General features: G+C 45.4%; 1 protein-coding gene across 7 annotated transcripts in view; it reads right to left on the bottom strand.

Annotated features, from left to right (window-relative positions):
• LOC116989284 (transducin-like enhancer protein 4) overlaps positions 1 to 14,552 on the bottom strand; it is a 222,479-nt gene extending 207,927 nt beyond the window's left edge. For all 7 annotated transcript variants that reach the window (XM_033046498.1, XM_033046501.1, XM_033046499.1 and 4 more), the window contains exons 1-2: positions 13,886 to 14,552; positions 8,929 to 9,026 (exon numbers count right to left, since the gene is read on the bottom strand). In XM_033046498.1, coding sequence (XP_032902389.1) covers positions 8,929 to 9,026; positions 13,886 to 13,909 — 122 coding nt within the window. In that variant the 5' untranslated portion in view covers positions 13,910 to 14,552. The remainder of the gene's footprint in view (positions 1 to 8,928; positions 9,027 to 13,885) is intronic.
• Positions 14,553 to 16,459: the final 1,907 nt, after the last annotated feature.

The raw sequence follows: 16,459 nt of genomic DNA, 5'->3' as shown, positions 1-16,459 counted from the left end.
GCGTTACACATGGCAATGCATTGTCTTGTCAGGTTGGATGCCAGCTAAATGAAGAACCACAGAAGTGGAAACAGAGGGAAAGGCGAGATAGATAAATAAAGAGGGACTTCCAATCGCTGACCTGAAGTACAAGAGTTGGAATCTCAGTTCGAGTTCAGTTTACTGACACGTGTTCAGAGGTACAGTGAACAGTTGGGTGCTGACCAGTCATTTGAAAGACAGTACATGATTACAATTGAGCCATCCACAGTGTACAAATACATAAAGGGAATTATCACTTATCATTAAACTTAACAAACTGTAATTAATTGCCCACAGTCTGTGTTTAACAGAGAGCAAAGTGACACTTATTAGACCATTTTACATTTTTATAAAGCCATTAGTGTGTGGAAAAGCACAGCGCAGGAGCAGACACTTTGTGCCACAGTACCTGCGTCAAACGCGATGCCAAGCTAAACTGATCTTATCTGCCTGCCATGATCCATATCCCTCCATATCTCTTGTGCCCATCTAAAAGCTTCTTGATGTGTCGTAATGTGTCTGCCTTCACCACCACAACCCCCATCAACGCATTCCAGGCACCCACTACTCCATGCCAGAAAACCTCCCCCACACATCTCCTTTATACAATGTGGAGGCCAAGTCAATGGATATTTTTAAGGCAAAGATAGATAAATTATTGATTGGTACAAGTGTCAGGGGTTATGGGGAGAATTCTGCTCCTGTCACTTATGAACGAATACCCTCTAATCCAGGCAACATTTAGGCAAAACTCTTTTGCACCGTCTCTAAAGCCTTCAGATCCTTCCTGCAATGGGGCGATCAGAACTGTTTGCAAAACACCAAATGCAACCAAACCAAAGTCCTGCATCATAAATCCATGAAGATAAACATAAAAAGCTGGAGTAACTCAGCGGGTCATCAGCACCTCTGGTGAAAAGGAATCGGTGGTGACATTTCAGGTCGATACCCTTCTTCAGACGGAGAGTCAGTGGATAGGGAAATGAGAGATATGGACAGTGATACAGAACAAATGATTGAAAGGTATGCAAAAAAGCAACAGTGATCAAGGAAAGGTGGAGCCCACAAGGGTCCATTGGTGGCTGTGGACCAGGTGATAAATGTTACCCACAATGACCTGACCAATGAGGACAACCATTCCTTTAGAATTCCAATGAAGACAACCATTACTTGTGCTGCAACTTTCAGGGAGCTATGGACCTGCACATCAAGGTCCCTCTGCTCATCAATGCTGTGAAAGGTCTTGCCATTAATTGGAAGCCTTGCGCTTTCTCTAGCACCACCCGTGCCCCACATAGGGATGGATTTACGCAGTTGGATGTCGAGTAAAAACTACAGATGCTACAAATCTGAAACAATAAAAGAAAATCTGCCAACACTCGGCAGGTCGGGCAGGGTCTGCGGAAAGAACAACAGAGTTACTATTACTAGGTCAATGACAAACTCTGCTCTCCTTTCCGTCAATGCAGCCGAACCCACCAAGTGTTTCCAGCATCTTCTCCTGTTGTGGATTTTGTGTGAAGCTGCACACGAACACGGCAGGGAAAGGAGATGATGAAATGGGAGGTGGCGGATAATTATTGGCATAAACCTGTTGAGACGTTGTTATGGTACAGCACAGTAAATATTATGCAATTATAGTTTGATAAGTTCATCACAGATCATAAATCAGCATATCTGACAACACTTCACAGCCACGATACCTCCATTGTTATGAAAGAACATTCTTTAACTAGCCAAGTGCAACACCACAGGTGATCATTTAATATATATATATATAATTAAAGACTGGAACTGTAGCTTGCATTTACACAAGATCTTTAACATCTTGAATCACCCCAAGGCGTTTCACAGGCTTGGAAACCAGATCAATAGCAAGTGGGACAACTGGGAGAATGCCAACCCAAATGTTGAGATCTTAGGGAGGGTGGTTCATGAGAAATGGAGGGAAAAGTTTTGGGACTGGAACAACGAGTTTCAGACGAGCGTAGAAAAGCAGCACAGATGTCAGGGTTGAGCAGAAAACTCAGGTGGAAGTGTGTCAAAACACACTGATGCCAAGTCAACAAGTCAAAACAGATTCATTGGTAGGTATCCTAGAGAGGTGAAAGATGACTGGATTAAAGGACAGTCTGGGAACTGTGCATTGTTAATTGCCATTTTGGTGGGTGAGAGATGTGGGAACAAAGTCTTTGTCAAGGGGATAAGTGTTCAGATTATCTGGCACCCGGAGGGGGCAAGTTTGTTTTACACAGAGTTGGCAAGTGCCTGGAATGTGCTGCCAGAGGTGGTGGTGGATCTGTTTAAGAGACTTTAGGATACGCACATGGATATGCAGGAGATATGGATTATGTGCAGACAGGTAAAAATGTGTCCAGTACATCATGTTTGGCACTGACATTGGGGGTGGAAGGGCCTGTGCTGCACTGATCTACACAGACACAAAGAACCGCAGATGATGGTTCATACCAAAGATAGATATGAAGTGCTAGAATAAGAGCAGGTCAGGCAGCATCGCTGGAGGTTTTGGGTTGGGTCTTTTCTTCAGACTGCCAGATCCAGAGTTACTCCAGCATTGAGTCTATCTTCTGTTCTATGTTCTATGCCCAATCCACGCCAAGTCAGGAACAAGACTTGGATCTCATTTTACAGAATATATAGACACAAAAAACTTTAGTAACTCAGCGGGTCAGACAGATTATCTGGAGAAAAGGAATAGGTCACGTTTCAGGTCGAGACCCTTCTTTGGGGTTATTTGTCACCAATTGAGGTTACAGGTCCTGCACCAGGTGATATAGCAAACTAGGACCATGCCTAAAGTCCTTTATCTTTATTTAAGAAACTAAAAGCTCCCAATGCAATTTCATGCCAGTCATCATACAATCACCCAGTACTTTACAGGGCACTGCTCAGCCCCACAAATGAACCCAGTTCCACATTTAATTCCCAGGAGCATTTTATAGGTGTAGGAAAGAAATGAAGATGCTGGTTTAAATCAAAGATAGACACAAAATGCTGGCGTAACTCAGCGGGACAGGCAGCATCTCTGGAGAGAAGGAACAGATGACGTTTCGGGTAGAGTCTGATGACGGGTCTCGACCCAAAACGACACACATTCCTTCTCTCCAGTGACGCTGCCTGTCCCGCTGAGTTACGCCAGCATTTTGTGTCTATCTAGCATTTTATAGGTGTTTGGGGAATCTGTAAATCAATACACTATATGCAAACTTTGACTTTTATGAAAGAGTTGCTGTTCCTCTTGAACGTGGTGATGGTAACGGAACAAGATAACTTGTGTTTTTAATTGCGTCGGCAGTCCTCGCATTTTTCTATTGGCGCTTAACTCTCCATTTCCCAGTTTAAACCACAGGGCAATTGCCTTGCACTCTAGTCTGTATACATTGGGTATGCAAGCAAAGAAATTCAGTGCCTCATCGCATGTGACAATAAAGTATTCCTACTCCTTAATCGTTACAGAAGTGAAACAACCCTCTGCGATGTAATCCATTTCCATTTACAGGGAATATCATTTAAAATCTATTAAAGATCTCTATTCCATCAGCAGGACCTAACCAAGCAGAACCAGCCCATCTGGTAGGGCAGAAATCCACAGTTGGCATTCAATGGACCACACTGGCAGTAAAGAGACCAGCTTGGCGTCTCCAACCACTGCGGGCTTACATTTGTGCCACCTTCAAAGGGCACATAGTCCTCTGCAGAACAATCTAACGCCAGTTCTTGAGCCACCTCAGACCTCGTGGCGATCCCAAGAAGCAACGACGCGATGCACTCTGTGACGCGTTGGGCGACAATGCTGTCAACATGTTGGATGACGACAGAAGCCAACAGCGAGCTACATCTTCTGACAAACGAGCGAACGAACGAGACCTCAGCAAAGCTACACCAAGGATTGGACACAACCCGACTTTATCACCAAGGTAATTTCACCTGGAGAATCAGATCTTACCGATGGCAACACGTTCATAACAGGAACGCAAGAGATCGCACAGAGGGGTGGACTCAGCCCAACCCATTACAGGAACAGCCCTCCGCGCCATTGAAAGCATCCTCGCGCCATCCATCATCAAGGTTCCCCACCATCCAGCCCAGTCACCTCAAGCTTTGAGATGTAGTCAGATGTGCCAGGCCAATGTGTTGGCATCCATCGCCATTAATAATAATGAAAGCAGTGTACCAGCTTTCTCGTTAGCAACCCCAGCTCAAAGACATAAACAGCAGCAGCACCAAATCAAAACAATGTGAATCTTTACCAAAAAAAAAAGAGACAAAGTGCTGGAGTAACTCAACAGTCAGGCAGCATCTTTGGGGGAGTCGAGGGTATTTTATCGTCATATGTCCCGAAACGGAACAACTAAACTCTTACTTGCTGCAGCACAACAGATAATGTAAACATAATACTCCAGAAACAACAAAACATGGATAGGCAACGTTTCAGTCTGAAGAAGGGTCCAAATTATCACCTATCCATTTCCTCCAGAGATGACGACTAACCCATTGAGTTACTCCAGCACTTTGTCTTTTTTTTTTTTTTTTTTTTTTTTTTTTAAACCAGCATCTGCGGTTCCTTGTGTTTGATCATTATCAAACTGTCTGGTAAACTAATCAGAAACCCAAGTGTACAAAGAAAGAAGGATTCAGCACTGAAGGGGTTAACGCTGCTCTGCATTAGTTCCTGGCTGCCATAAATAGCTGTAAATAAAGAGCAGATAATGAATACTTGCAAGGGAATTACAACACAGTAATCCAATCAAGGAGGTCCGGATCAACCATGAAAGCAGAGCTCAGAGCGTTTTATATGGGCATTTTTAGTGATTCGACATCAATGCATCATTGTGAACTCTGCCGAGAGACCAGAGAAACTGCATTTGTTCCTCTCAGTGCAAAGGAGGTTAGAGAGAGATTTAATAGAGGCGTACAGAACTACAAAGGGATTTGACGGGAAAGGGAGAAACTGGTTTCTGCTGGCAGGAGCGGGGATCAGAGGGCACAATGTCTGCAACTGAACCACCAGGGAGAAGCGGAGGCATGTTGTTGTGTAGCAAAGATAGAAACAAAAGGCTGGAGCAACTCAGCGGGTCAGACAACATCGCTGGAGAAAAGGAATAGTTGCCGTTTCGGGTCGAGACTATTCTTCAGACCCGAAATGCCTCGACCCGAAACGTCACCTATTCCGTTTCTCCAGAGATGCTGCCTAACCCGTTGAGCTACTCCAGCATTTTGTGCCTATTATCGGTGTAAACCAGCATTTGCAGTTCCTTCCTGCACACTTATGCAGCACAAGCTGGGACAATCTGGAATACACTGCTTGGAAAAGGTGAGGATGCAGTTTAGTTTAGAGATAGAGTAAAAACAGGCCCTTCGGCCCATCGAGTTCATGCTGACCAGTGATCCCCACACATTAACACTATCCTACACAAACATGCTAGGGACAATTTACAATTTTACCAAGCCAATTAGTCTACAAACCTGTACGTCTTTGGAATGTGGGAAGAAACCAGAGCTCTTGGAAAACTCACGCAGGTCTTGGGGAGAACGTACAAACTCCATACAGGCAGCCCCCTAGTCAAGATTGAACCCGGTTCTCTAGTGCTGTAAGGCAGCATCTCTACCACCACGCCACCGTGCGCTGAACGTTTTAGCAGCAACTTTCCAAATCAATCTGAAGAAGGGTCGCGACCTGAAACCTCACCCATTCCTTCTATCCAGAGATGCTGCCTGTCCCGCTGAGTTACTCCAGCATTTCTTGTCTATCTTCAGTTTATACTAGTATCGACAGTTCCTTCCTAAAACTTTCTAAAAGATGCTGGGTAAATCGCTTTATGTACATAACTGCAAAGCTCTGGGGAAAGTACAGGAGAATGTAAAGGGCCTCTCCCACTTGGGCGTCATTTGCGCGTAATTTATGCGACATCAATTACGCGTTACGCGCGACGCTCCAGGATTTTGGCATGTACAAAATCTTTGCACGCCATCTGCGCGACGCGTAAATGACGCGCAAGTGGGACAGTCCCTTAACTCATCGGATGATCGCCCAAGGGTCTGCGTGGGTTCAACGTGTTGACTGGACAGCTTTGTCGTTTTGCGGAACAACTTCGCTCAGTCTGCCTGGACCTACCTGATCTCCCGGTTGCTAAACTCCTTCCCATTCCCTTTCTGTCCTCGGTCTCCTCCATTGTCAGTGAGGCACAACGCAAATTGAAGGAACAGCATCTCATATTTTGCTTGGGCAGCTCGCTGCACAGTGGTATGAGAATTAATTTCAGGCAGTCCCGGCATTCCCTCTCTCTCTCTCCATCTCCCCCCCTCTATTGCTCCCCAACCCAAGTGGCACTAGCTTCTCATTTTCACCCAACTAACAGCTTACAATGGCCCGTTTCCTTTATCATCATTACCTTTTTGCTTATCTTTCGTTCATTGTTCTTTATCTCACTACATCTCCACATTGTCGATATCTCTCGTTTCCCTTATCCCTAACCAGCTTGAAGAAGGGTCTCGAACCCAAACCTCACCCATTCCTTCTATCTGGAAATGCTGCCAGAGTCGCTCCAGCTTTGTATCCATCTTCGGTTTAAACCAGCATCGGCAGTTCATTCCCACACAGCTTTCATTTTAATGCAGGCTAGATCCCTTTATGCCGAGACCCCTCCCAGGCACTGTGCTTGAGTGACCCTCAATCAGCTCCTCCCATCAGTGTTAGAACGAGAACAAGCCACCTCGGCCTGCTGGAATGCTATTAAGAACCCTTCTTCCAAATTAGATAAGACAAAAATCCAGAAAAGTACTACCTAATGTTAGATCAACACTCCGTCGTCCATCATTACACTGTCATTGAAATCTCTATGATAGCCCAGGGAGATTTGCTAATAGCAACCAGACACAGGACCTTCTGAATAACTCAATCCATTCAGAAGGGAAAGCTGGTGTTAAAAATAGCAGCTCCGTTTCAACAGCCTTATTAAAGAAATGGTTGTTCCAAAACGCTTTGCTGTCAATTGATTACTCCAGCGAAAAGTTACGATCTCAACCTGGGCAAATAAGGCAGTCATCTGTACACAGCAAGATCCCACACACTTGCAGAAGCATTTATTGAATAGAACCAGAAACGTCTGCAACCCTCTCCTAACCCAATCACAGCAATTACCGACAAAACTGTACGTCTTTGAAATCCTCTCTGGTTTCCTCCTCTTGCCCCCCTCCCCCCCCCCCCCCCCCACACACTCACACACACATCCATGTAGCATGCAATAGGGCCTCTCCACCCATCTCATCTATGCTATCATGATGGTGGCATAGTGGACATTTCCTTCACTCCATAGATGCTGCTGCACCCGCTGAGTTTCTCCAGCATTTTTGTCTACACTACATAGTGTGTAGGAGAGCATTAGCGAGTGGGGATCGCTGTTCGGCGCAGACTCGGTGGGTTGAAGGGCCTTTTTCTACACCATCTCTAAACTAAACTACCTGCCACTGCTCTGCCCTGAAAAGTAAAAGAAAAACAGAAGGCTGGACTTGCACAGCAGTTCAGGCTTCATCTTGTCAAAACAAACTTCTTTCTACGAAGGCTGCCTTACTTGCCTCATATTTCCAACATTTTTTGCTTGTGCTTCAGAAATTTTTTTTCGCCTTTAGGGCCAAATCGTTGCCCCTCCTTCGACCCTATCTTTGCGCTACTCTCGGTATCCATCCCCTTGTGCCGACTCTGAATTTGAGCTACACACATGGAAATTGTTATTCATTCAATCCCACACACATCACAGACATGGCCCCAAGTTTTCATCTGCAAAAGTACTCTATACAGTTGATAAGGCAACAAATTGTCTCTGGAATACTAGGCTAGGTTATCCTGGGGTCAAGTTAATAAAACGTTGTAATCCCAAACCAAACAAAGAGACGGAGTGCTGGAGTAACTCAAAGAGTCAGGCAGCATTTCTGGAGAACACATGGACAGGTGATGTTTTAGATCGGGACCCTTTATTAGACTGGAGGATCCCGACCCAAAGCATCACCTATCCATGTCCTCCACAGATGCTGACCCATTGAATTACTCCAGCACTTTGTGAATTTAAAAAAAAATAAAACCAGCATCTGCAGTTTCTTGTCTACATTTAAACCAAACTATTGTTCCTTTTTTGAAAGTGAAAACAGACACTCATCTTGGTTACTTTTCAAATCACTGGTGATCAATTTGAGCAGCATCAATGAAAGCATCTAGCACAAAGTATCACTATTCTGCTGAAGCTATCAGATTCTATAATCCAACTGGTCATATTAAAAGGGGATTTTGCAAATGTTTTTTTCTTCAGATTAGATTGGCCACAATTTGAGGGCCCCTTAGGCTCAGAAAAGTAGGAAGATGGGTTAACATTTTAAAAACCCAATCCTGGTTTTGCAGATTTTGTTTGACCTTCGGCCACCGAGTCAGCGTCGACCAACGATCTCCGCACACTAACACTATCCTGCGCACACTGGGGCCAATTTACAATTATACCAAGCCAACTAACCCACACGTCTTTGGAGAGTGGGAGGAAACCGGAGCTCTCGGATAAAACCCACGCAGTCACAGGGAGAACGTACACACAGCACCCGTAGCCAGGATCGAACCCAGGTCTCCGGTGCTGTAAGACAGCAACTCTACCGCTGCGTCACCGTGCCGCCCATATGTTTGGAACGTTTATGCGCAACTGCATGTTATAATGTTTCCAAACCTTTCATTTGATTCCTGCATCGGAAAGTCCGATCATTAAAGACTGACTCAGCAAACTTTCATAAACACACATTGTTGTTCCTCCTCTACAAAATGAGCAACCCATGTTCAAACCAACTGCTTTGAGCAACTGAGAGGCAATTCTGTCCGATTTGCAAAGCTGATGTGCATGATTGCTTTACCTATGATACTGCGCCTGCAGAAACTGAAACTCCTCCTTGATGCGATCGCAGGTCTCCACCACCGTGAACTTAAAAGACTGTCCCGGCTGATGAGGTGCCTGCGTGAGAAAGAGAGACGTTTAATCTACCCATACAATAATACAGTAACACACATCAGCACAGTAGCAGGCCTGCTGCCTTAAGAGGCTGTCCCACTGTACGCGCTAATTCAAGAGTTCTCCCGAGTTTCCCCTGATTCGAACTCGGAGAATTGCGGTAATAGCTGCTCGTCGGTACTCGGGGCTCTCGTGGACATTTTTCAACATGTTGAAAAATCTTCACGAGTCTTCCCGAGCTTACTGCGTTTCCCCCAAGTACCTGCCGTTAGCGTTACGAGCCGCTAAGAGACGTCCCGAGCTCCGACGTACCTGCTATGTACATTCTACGTGCTTCCACGAGTTCGATTTTTTTTTTTTTTTTAACTCGGGAGGTCTTGAATTAGCTCGTACAGTGGGACAGCTCCATCACAGCACCAGAGACCCAGGTCCCATCCTGACATCAGGTGCTGCCTGTGTAGAGGTTGTACATTCTCCCTGTGGCCGTGTGGGTTTCCTCCGGTTTCCTCCCACGTCCCACAGACATGTGGGTTTGTAGCTTAATTGACTTCTATAAATTGGCCCGAGTGCGAAGGTGGTGAATGAGAAAGTGGAATAACATAAAACTGGTGTGTGTGGGCAATTGACCGATGGGCCAAAGAGCCTGCTTCCACACTGCATCCCTAAAGTGTGTGGGATCTTACTGTGTACAGGTTGCTTCCACATTTGTCCCGTTAATGATTGTAACAGTGAAGTGTGGTGCGTTTGGCTTCTTTTTCTTTTGCTGTGAAGTAAACAATAGGTGTAGACACGAAATGCTGGGGTAACTCAGCGGGACAGGCAGCGTCGCTGGATAGACGGAATGGGTGACGTTTCGGGTCGAGACCCTTGTTCAGTCTGAGTCTGAAGAAGGATCTCGACCTGAAACGTCAACCATTCCTTTTATCCTAAGATGCTGTCCACCCCGCTTAGTTTCTCCAACATTTTGTGTCTATCTTCAGTGTAAACCAGCATCTGCAGTTCCCCCCTAAATAATAAGTGTATGTCTGTAGACCATTCCATTCACCCAACAGTCCTATTCCTGTTAACTGATATCATTTCTAATTTTCCAACAATTCAGCATTAAAATTATTTCAAATTCTCCCACGCCCTTTCTAAGTGTCTAATCTTCCCTATTCCTATTATTCTCTCAGATACAATCACTCTTCCACTTTAGCCTCTTCCTTCGCCCCAAATCTAATCACTCCACCACTGCCTTCAACAATCATGGCCCCGGTGCCTGAGAACCCCCTCCTTGTACCTGTTCCCTCACAAGTGACCTGTGTTTAAAGCCTGCTCCTTCAACTAAGCTTGTGCTCATCAGCCACAATGTCTCCTCTTAAGTGGTTGAGTTGTTCGATAACACCACAGTGCAGCGCAGTTTTCTACTTAAAAGCGTCTCACTAAGTGGAGGCTGTTGTAGTTGTCATTGCAGTCATCGGGATAATGGGTCTTCCTGCCCACACCTCACAAGCACTGACAAGATGAAAGAATTCCACTTTCGCGCAACGGTTCAGGGGGGGTGCGGGAACACAAGACAGACATGGGGACAAGTCAAGACTGTCCCACCACACCAATGCCAACCCCTATCCATGGCAGACCACTTCACAGTCACTCACGTTACATTTTAGCAGCAACTCAAGATGAACGGTAAAACGCAAAGGCAATCAGATTGAAGAAGTGCCCTGACCCGAAACATCACCTACCCATTTTCTCCAGAGACTCTGCCTTACCCACTGAGTTACCCCAGCATTGTGTCTATCTTTGGTAAAATGCAAAGTGCTGGAGTATCTCAGTGGACCAGACAGTATTTATGAAGGGCATGGATAGGCAACATTTCATGTCGAGACCCTACTTTAGACTGCAGTCGGGGCGGGGGGGAGGGGGTAGAAGAAGAGAAAGTTGGAAACGTTTAGTCTTGAGATACAGCGTGCAGTATCTTTGGCCCACCGAGTCCACACCAACCCTCCATCCATTCAGATTAGTTTTACGTGATCCCACTTTCTCATCCACTCCCTGCAAGTTAGGGGCGATTTTACAGAGACCAATTAACCTACAAATCTGCACATCTTTGACATATGGGAGAAACCCAGAGCAGTCACAGGGAGAACGTACAAACTCCACACAGAGAGCACCCGAGTTCAGGATTGAAGCCAGGTCTCTGGCACTGTGAGGCAGCAGCAGTTGGGGCCAGACAAAGCCTAGCAAGCGATAGGTGGATGAATGGCACTGGGTGGGGAAAGTGAAGATGATTAGATCACAATTCCACCAAACTATTTCAGAAATCGGGGGAAAGAAAAGTAAAACGCTTGCATCATTTAGAAGAAAAATAAACTCAGATTTGATGTTTTAAAAGTAGGTCTCGATATGAACATTGACCATCCCTTGCCATTTCAAATATGATGCTTAACCCATCGAGTTCCTCCAGCAGTTCGTTTGTCATTCCAGATGTGTTGGAAGGAACTGCAGCTGCTGGTTCACACCGGAGAGAGACACAATATTCTGGAGTAACTCAGCGGGACAGGCAGCATCAATCTGCAGTAGGGTCTCGACCCAAAACGTCACCCATTCCTTCTAACCAGAGATGCTGCCTGTCCCGCTGAGTTACTCCAGCATTTTGTGTCATTCCAGATACCAGCATCTAGTGTCTTGTGCCTCGAATTCGACTGACTGCTTCATCCAGTCATCTGCTGGAGCTGTTACATGGATTATTGTTATCTCTAGATTTGACGATCCCAATGGATTTTTCTACCTGGACTTGGTCTACTCCACCCATAACTTTGCTGTCTTTCTCCAAGCTCACAACAAGCCCCACTTGTATCATATCACGCTTGCTGTCATGTGCCATCAACCAGTTAAGCAACATCTCAAATTTGATGACGCATAAAATGACATAAAATGCTGGAGTAACTCAACGGGTCATGCAGCGTCTCTGGAGAACATGGATGGGTACCAATTCGAGTCAGGACCCTTCTTCAGACTGAAAATCCTCATCCGTGTTTTTCAAAGCTCCTCCATTGTCACCCACCTTGGTGAGCGACAGGAGTAGATAAATATCCTGCTCATTTATCACCATTTATCAAAAGCTTGGCTGATCCACACTTGACTTCAACACCACTTTGCTTTTGCCTTATCAAAACTGAGCATGTTCTTCAACCCTACAGCCTTTCCTGGTCTGCAATTCTCAATTCAACCAAGCCCGATTCTTTTTTAAATCCAGTGCATCTGTCCCGAACTGAAATATCACCCATTCTTTTTCTCAAGAGATGCCGTCTGACCCGCTGAGTTACCCCAGCTCTGCGTCCATCTTTGGTTTAATCCAGCATCGGCAGTTCCTTCCTACACAACACCAGAGACCCAGGTTCAATTCAGACTTTGGGTGCTGTCCGTGTGGAGTTTGCACGTGCTCCCTGTGACTATGTGGATGTTCTGGTCTCTTCCCATATCCCAAACAGTGCAGTCTGGTACGTTAATTGGCCTCTGTACATTGCCATTGCCATCCCCCCCCCCCCCCCCCCCCCCCCCCCAGTGCGTAGTTGTGTGCTAGAATCTGGGGGGGGGGGGGGGGTTGAAGAACGCAGAGAGAATTAAGAAAATGGGATTCACATCTCATTGAGACAAAATGGATGGTGACGGTCGGCACAGATGAATGGGCTGAAGGTTCTGTTTCCCTGCTGCTCTCTCTGTGGTGTTCACAATAACCCATTCAGACATCAAACTTTTTTTAAAAACTGCCTCAACATTTTGCTTAAAACTTACTCCCTTTGCTACTTTTTCTGGACCAACTGTCATAGCTAATCCTTGGAGTTCAGCATCATTTTTCTTTGCATGATAATGCTCATGCAATTCCCGATTTTCTGCATTTAAAATGAGCTACATTCATGCAGGTTGTAATATTATATATGGAAATTCTTGTCCCTACCCACCAAATATTAGTTTGGAAGATTCTGGAGTTAATGACTCTGCAATCTCTCAAGAATATTTGTGCAATTTTACACCGATTCGATGTTTTATCGAGCAAAAGTGCCTGATTCTTCACTCCTCCGTCTTTAATTCTCTGTTCACCCATTAACACTACAGCTTCTGATAAGAGGTCCAAAGTCTGGATCACACCAACCTGTTCCCTAAAGGAATTTTAGAATATCCGGCCCTCTGGACTGCGAGCCTGGAATATTACACGTGTAACATTCATTAAACAGAAAGTTATTTTTCTGCGATATTTCGGTTGCATCTGACAGGGCGATTAATTCTAGATAGAAACGGAAATAAACTAGACCTTTTGCGGAAATGTCACTAACCATTGCCACCTGCTGGATTTCCCTGCGTTTATAAATAAAATATCACCCCCACCCCTCCCCCCGTGTCAAAAGAAATAACAATTTCGAGAGTATTTACACGAAGCGACGTGGGTAGGATGCTCCGATTAACATCACCACCCTGCACGTACTCTGAACGCCCAGGGATTAGGCTATCCTTCCCTTCCCCCACAAGTAATTAAAGGAGGCCTAAACAGACAAGTCTTCAGCAACAAAGCACAATTCTTTCCTTAACTACACAGGGAAATTACAACTGCGTTGGCTTCTACACGATTGCAAAATGGGACTCGTTTCACATTTTATACCCAGAGGGATTTATTAGAACGCAAATAATAATAATAAAAATATTTCGACCCATAATTAATACATTTCTCTCCGGAACGAGTGGGCTCCCTGGCACAATTTGGAGAAATTGAATAAAGGAGCCGTTCCCCGTGTATTCACTTTACATAACGTTGAATGCATCAAGAGACCTCTGATATTCGTTCGACTACGATTTGCAACGATGTTAAGTAAACTGGTACTTACGGGATGCCTGCCTTGTGGATACATCCTTGGATGCTGTTCCACTCAAAACTGTCCCACTGGTTTTTTGTTGTTGTTGTTTATTTAAAAATAAAATAAAATGACAAACAGAAGTGCTCCAGAAACGCACTTGCGTGAAGCCGTGGGATGGAACGGCAGTCGGGAGGGAGATAATTCAGATTGGAAACATCGCCAAAAAGGGAGCGAAGACTTTCGGTTTCTCACCACCGGCAAGGAAGGTACGAGTCGCGGATCACATCGCCGACACACAGTGCAGGGAAGAGATCAGCAAGAAATCCGGGGCAAGTCCGGGCGCGGATCGAAGCTGGGGGTAAATCCAGGGCTGTACAAAGAAACACGATGTTGTGATGTCCATCGAATATCCACCTCTGTCGCTCCCAACCCAACTCTAAACGTTCGAAAGTCCAAGCTGCCGCCAGGGCTTAAACGATGTTTTTAGGCATTGGAACTACCTCGAGAGGAATGAATACCAAAAAAAAGCCTCCCACTATTATAAAAAAGTCCACGCTTCAGAAGAAGTGACCAGATGAAGGGTGATCTTCCAAGAGCTGGCTGTATTATCCTCAATGAAACCCAGGCTGAGTGTTGCAAACCTCACCTCTCCCTCTCTCTCTGCTCTTTGCAACATCTTGGAGAATTCCCTCAATTGGATACACACCACCCAGGGCCGCCAGCCAATCAGACGCCGCCGCCCCCACGTGGGGTTCCGTGGTCACCCACCCCCCTCGGCCAATCGGAGTTGGGGCCGCCGCCGATTGGCCGGCGCCGGTGCTGGGCGCCGCGGTGGCCGGCGGGAGTTGTGGTCCCGTAGAGGGTCGGCAGCAGCCGCACGGGTGGCAAAGCGGACTCCATATCCCGGCATGCGCCCGGGGCGCGCAAGCGCGGCGCAGTCCCTGGGAGGAGAGGTGTCGATCAAAGTAACGTGGGACATTTTTGCTGGGGCCCGGCCCACTGGCAGGGCGGATTAATTATAGTGTAGTAGGAACAGACATTCTGCGGCTGTCCTGTTCTGCCTCAAACAAATCATTGTGATTTGCATTAAAGAGAGGCAGAAAGGAGAGAAGAAAAAAAAAATCCGCGTTAACTGGATTGTCATTTTGAAGGAGCTGAGACTGAGGAGTCGTTTCACTTGGATTAATGAGTGAAAATGTACCATAAATACCAGATTTTAAAACCAGCTCCATCCTGATTAGTGGCTACACATATTTAACGTGCAAATGTTTTGCTTAAGTAACAGCAGCAAAATGGAAAACACGGTTCTCGCTGGATTACAAAGGGGTGGTTAATGAGACCAGGGTCATCAGGTGACTTGTTAACTGCTGGAGTGCTGTGTTGTTCTCCATTTTTTTTAAAATCTTTCCTGGGACTCTGAGACACTTTGTTGCCCAAGTTTTTTTTTCCTAGAAAATGATTTGAATTTATAGTAGCTGGAAAATTATATTTTCTCTTATTCCCCCCACAAGGGAGGCATTTCACATCAACAAAAGGGCTTGAGAGAGAGAGAGAAAAAAAACTAATTCTGGCAAGCAGTCCGTTTTGCTTGCATGTTTGCACAATTTCCTATATTTACTTTGAAAGGGCCATTATTGCCTCAATGCATAATCTCCAGCCAAGATCACTGAAAGGAAGGACATCCACCAGGAATGCTCTGCATGACACAGTGGGTTGATTATGCAGCAGACATTGGAACCATTTAATTAAATTCTCATTCTTGTCTCTGTAGCTGCATGAAGGGCCTCTGTGCTCTGCAAAACAGGAAAGTCCCCGGTCCAGCCCTTTATCTCTGGTGAATTAGTTGTACGCCAAATTACCCCAAGTCTTGGCAGATGCAAAACCGAGTGGATTATGACTTCTGAGTTCTATCCACCAACTTGTGCTTTAAGGCTGCACCTCTGTGCCGATTAGATTGGACGGTCCTGTGATCTTTTACGGTTCAGCAGCGCAACAATACTTGTGGTAGGAAGGAACTGCAGATGCTGGTCTGCACCGAAGATAAACACAAAATGCTGCGTACTTGTGGTCAAGGTTCCACGTTAAGTTTAGTAACATGCCTGAGACGCTGCCCCTATGATGGTAGCCAATCTTGGATGCAAACAGTGCCTGAATTGCAACATTGCATTTGTCCCCTGACTTAAAACTCTCTTAGAAGGCAGAGTTACAGTCAAAACTGCCTGCATGAAACATTTCTGAAACAACTCTGTTGCAGTTCTATTTTCTGTCACACGTTACTCTGTTACAATAATACCACATAACCTGAAACTGATAGCAAGGCGATAAGGAAATCGAGCACTTGCTGTCTGCTTGAGATAGCAAAACAGGGCGCTGACCAGATATTAGAAGCAAGTTATGGCACTTTCCATATATTAACTGGTAGTTCAACTTGTTTTTTTAAGATACCAAGATTGTTTTGAACTGAAAGCGGTGCCTCAAAGAGCAGTGGAAAGATTAAATAGTCATTTTCAAAATTGAATTGAATATGTATCCAAAGGGGGGGAAATATAGATATATGCAGAAAGAGGAAGAGAAAAAGCATTAATCAGTTAATTTAGCAAACTA

This window comes from Amblyraja radiata, chromosome 29, assembly GCF_010909765.2.
Source record: "Amblyraja radiata isolate CabotCenter1 chromosome 29, sAmbRad1.1.pri, whole genome shotgun sequence".
Lineage (NCBI taxonomy): Eukaryota > Metazoa > Chordata > Chondrichthyes > Rajiformes > Rajidae > Amblyraja > Amblyraja radiata.
The sequence above is the reverse complement of the archived record's forward strand: the minus strand, read 5'-3'. Positions and strand labels throughout refer to the sequence as shown.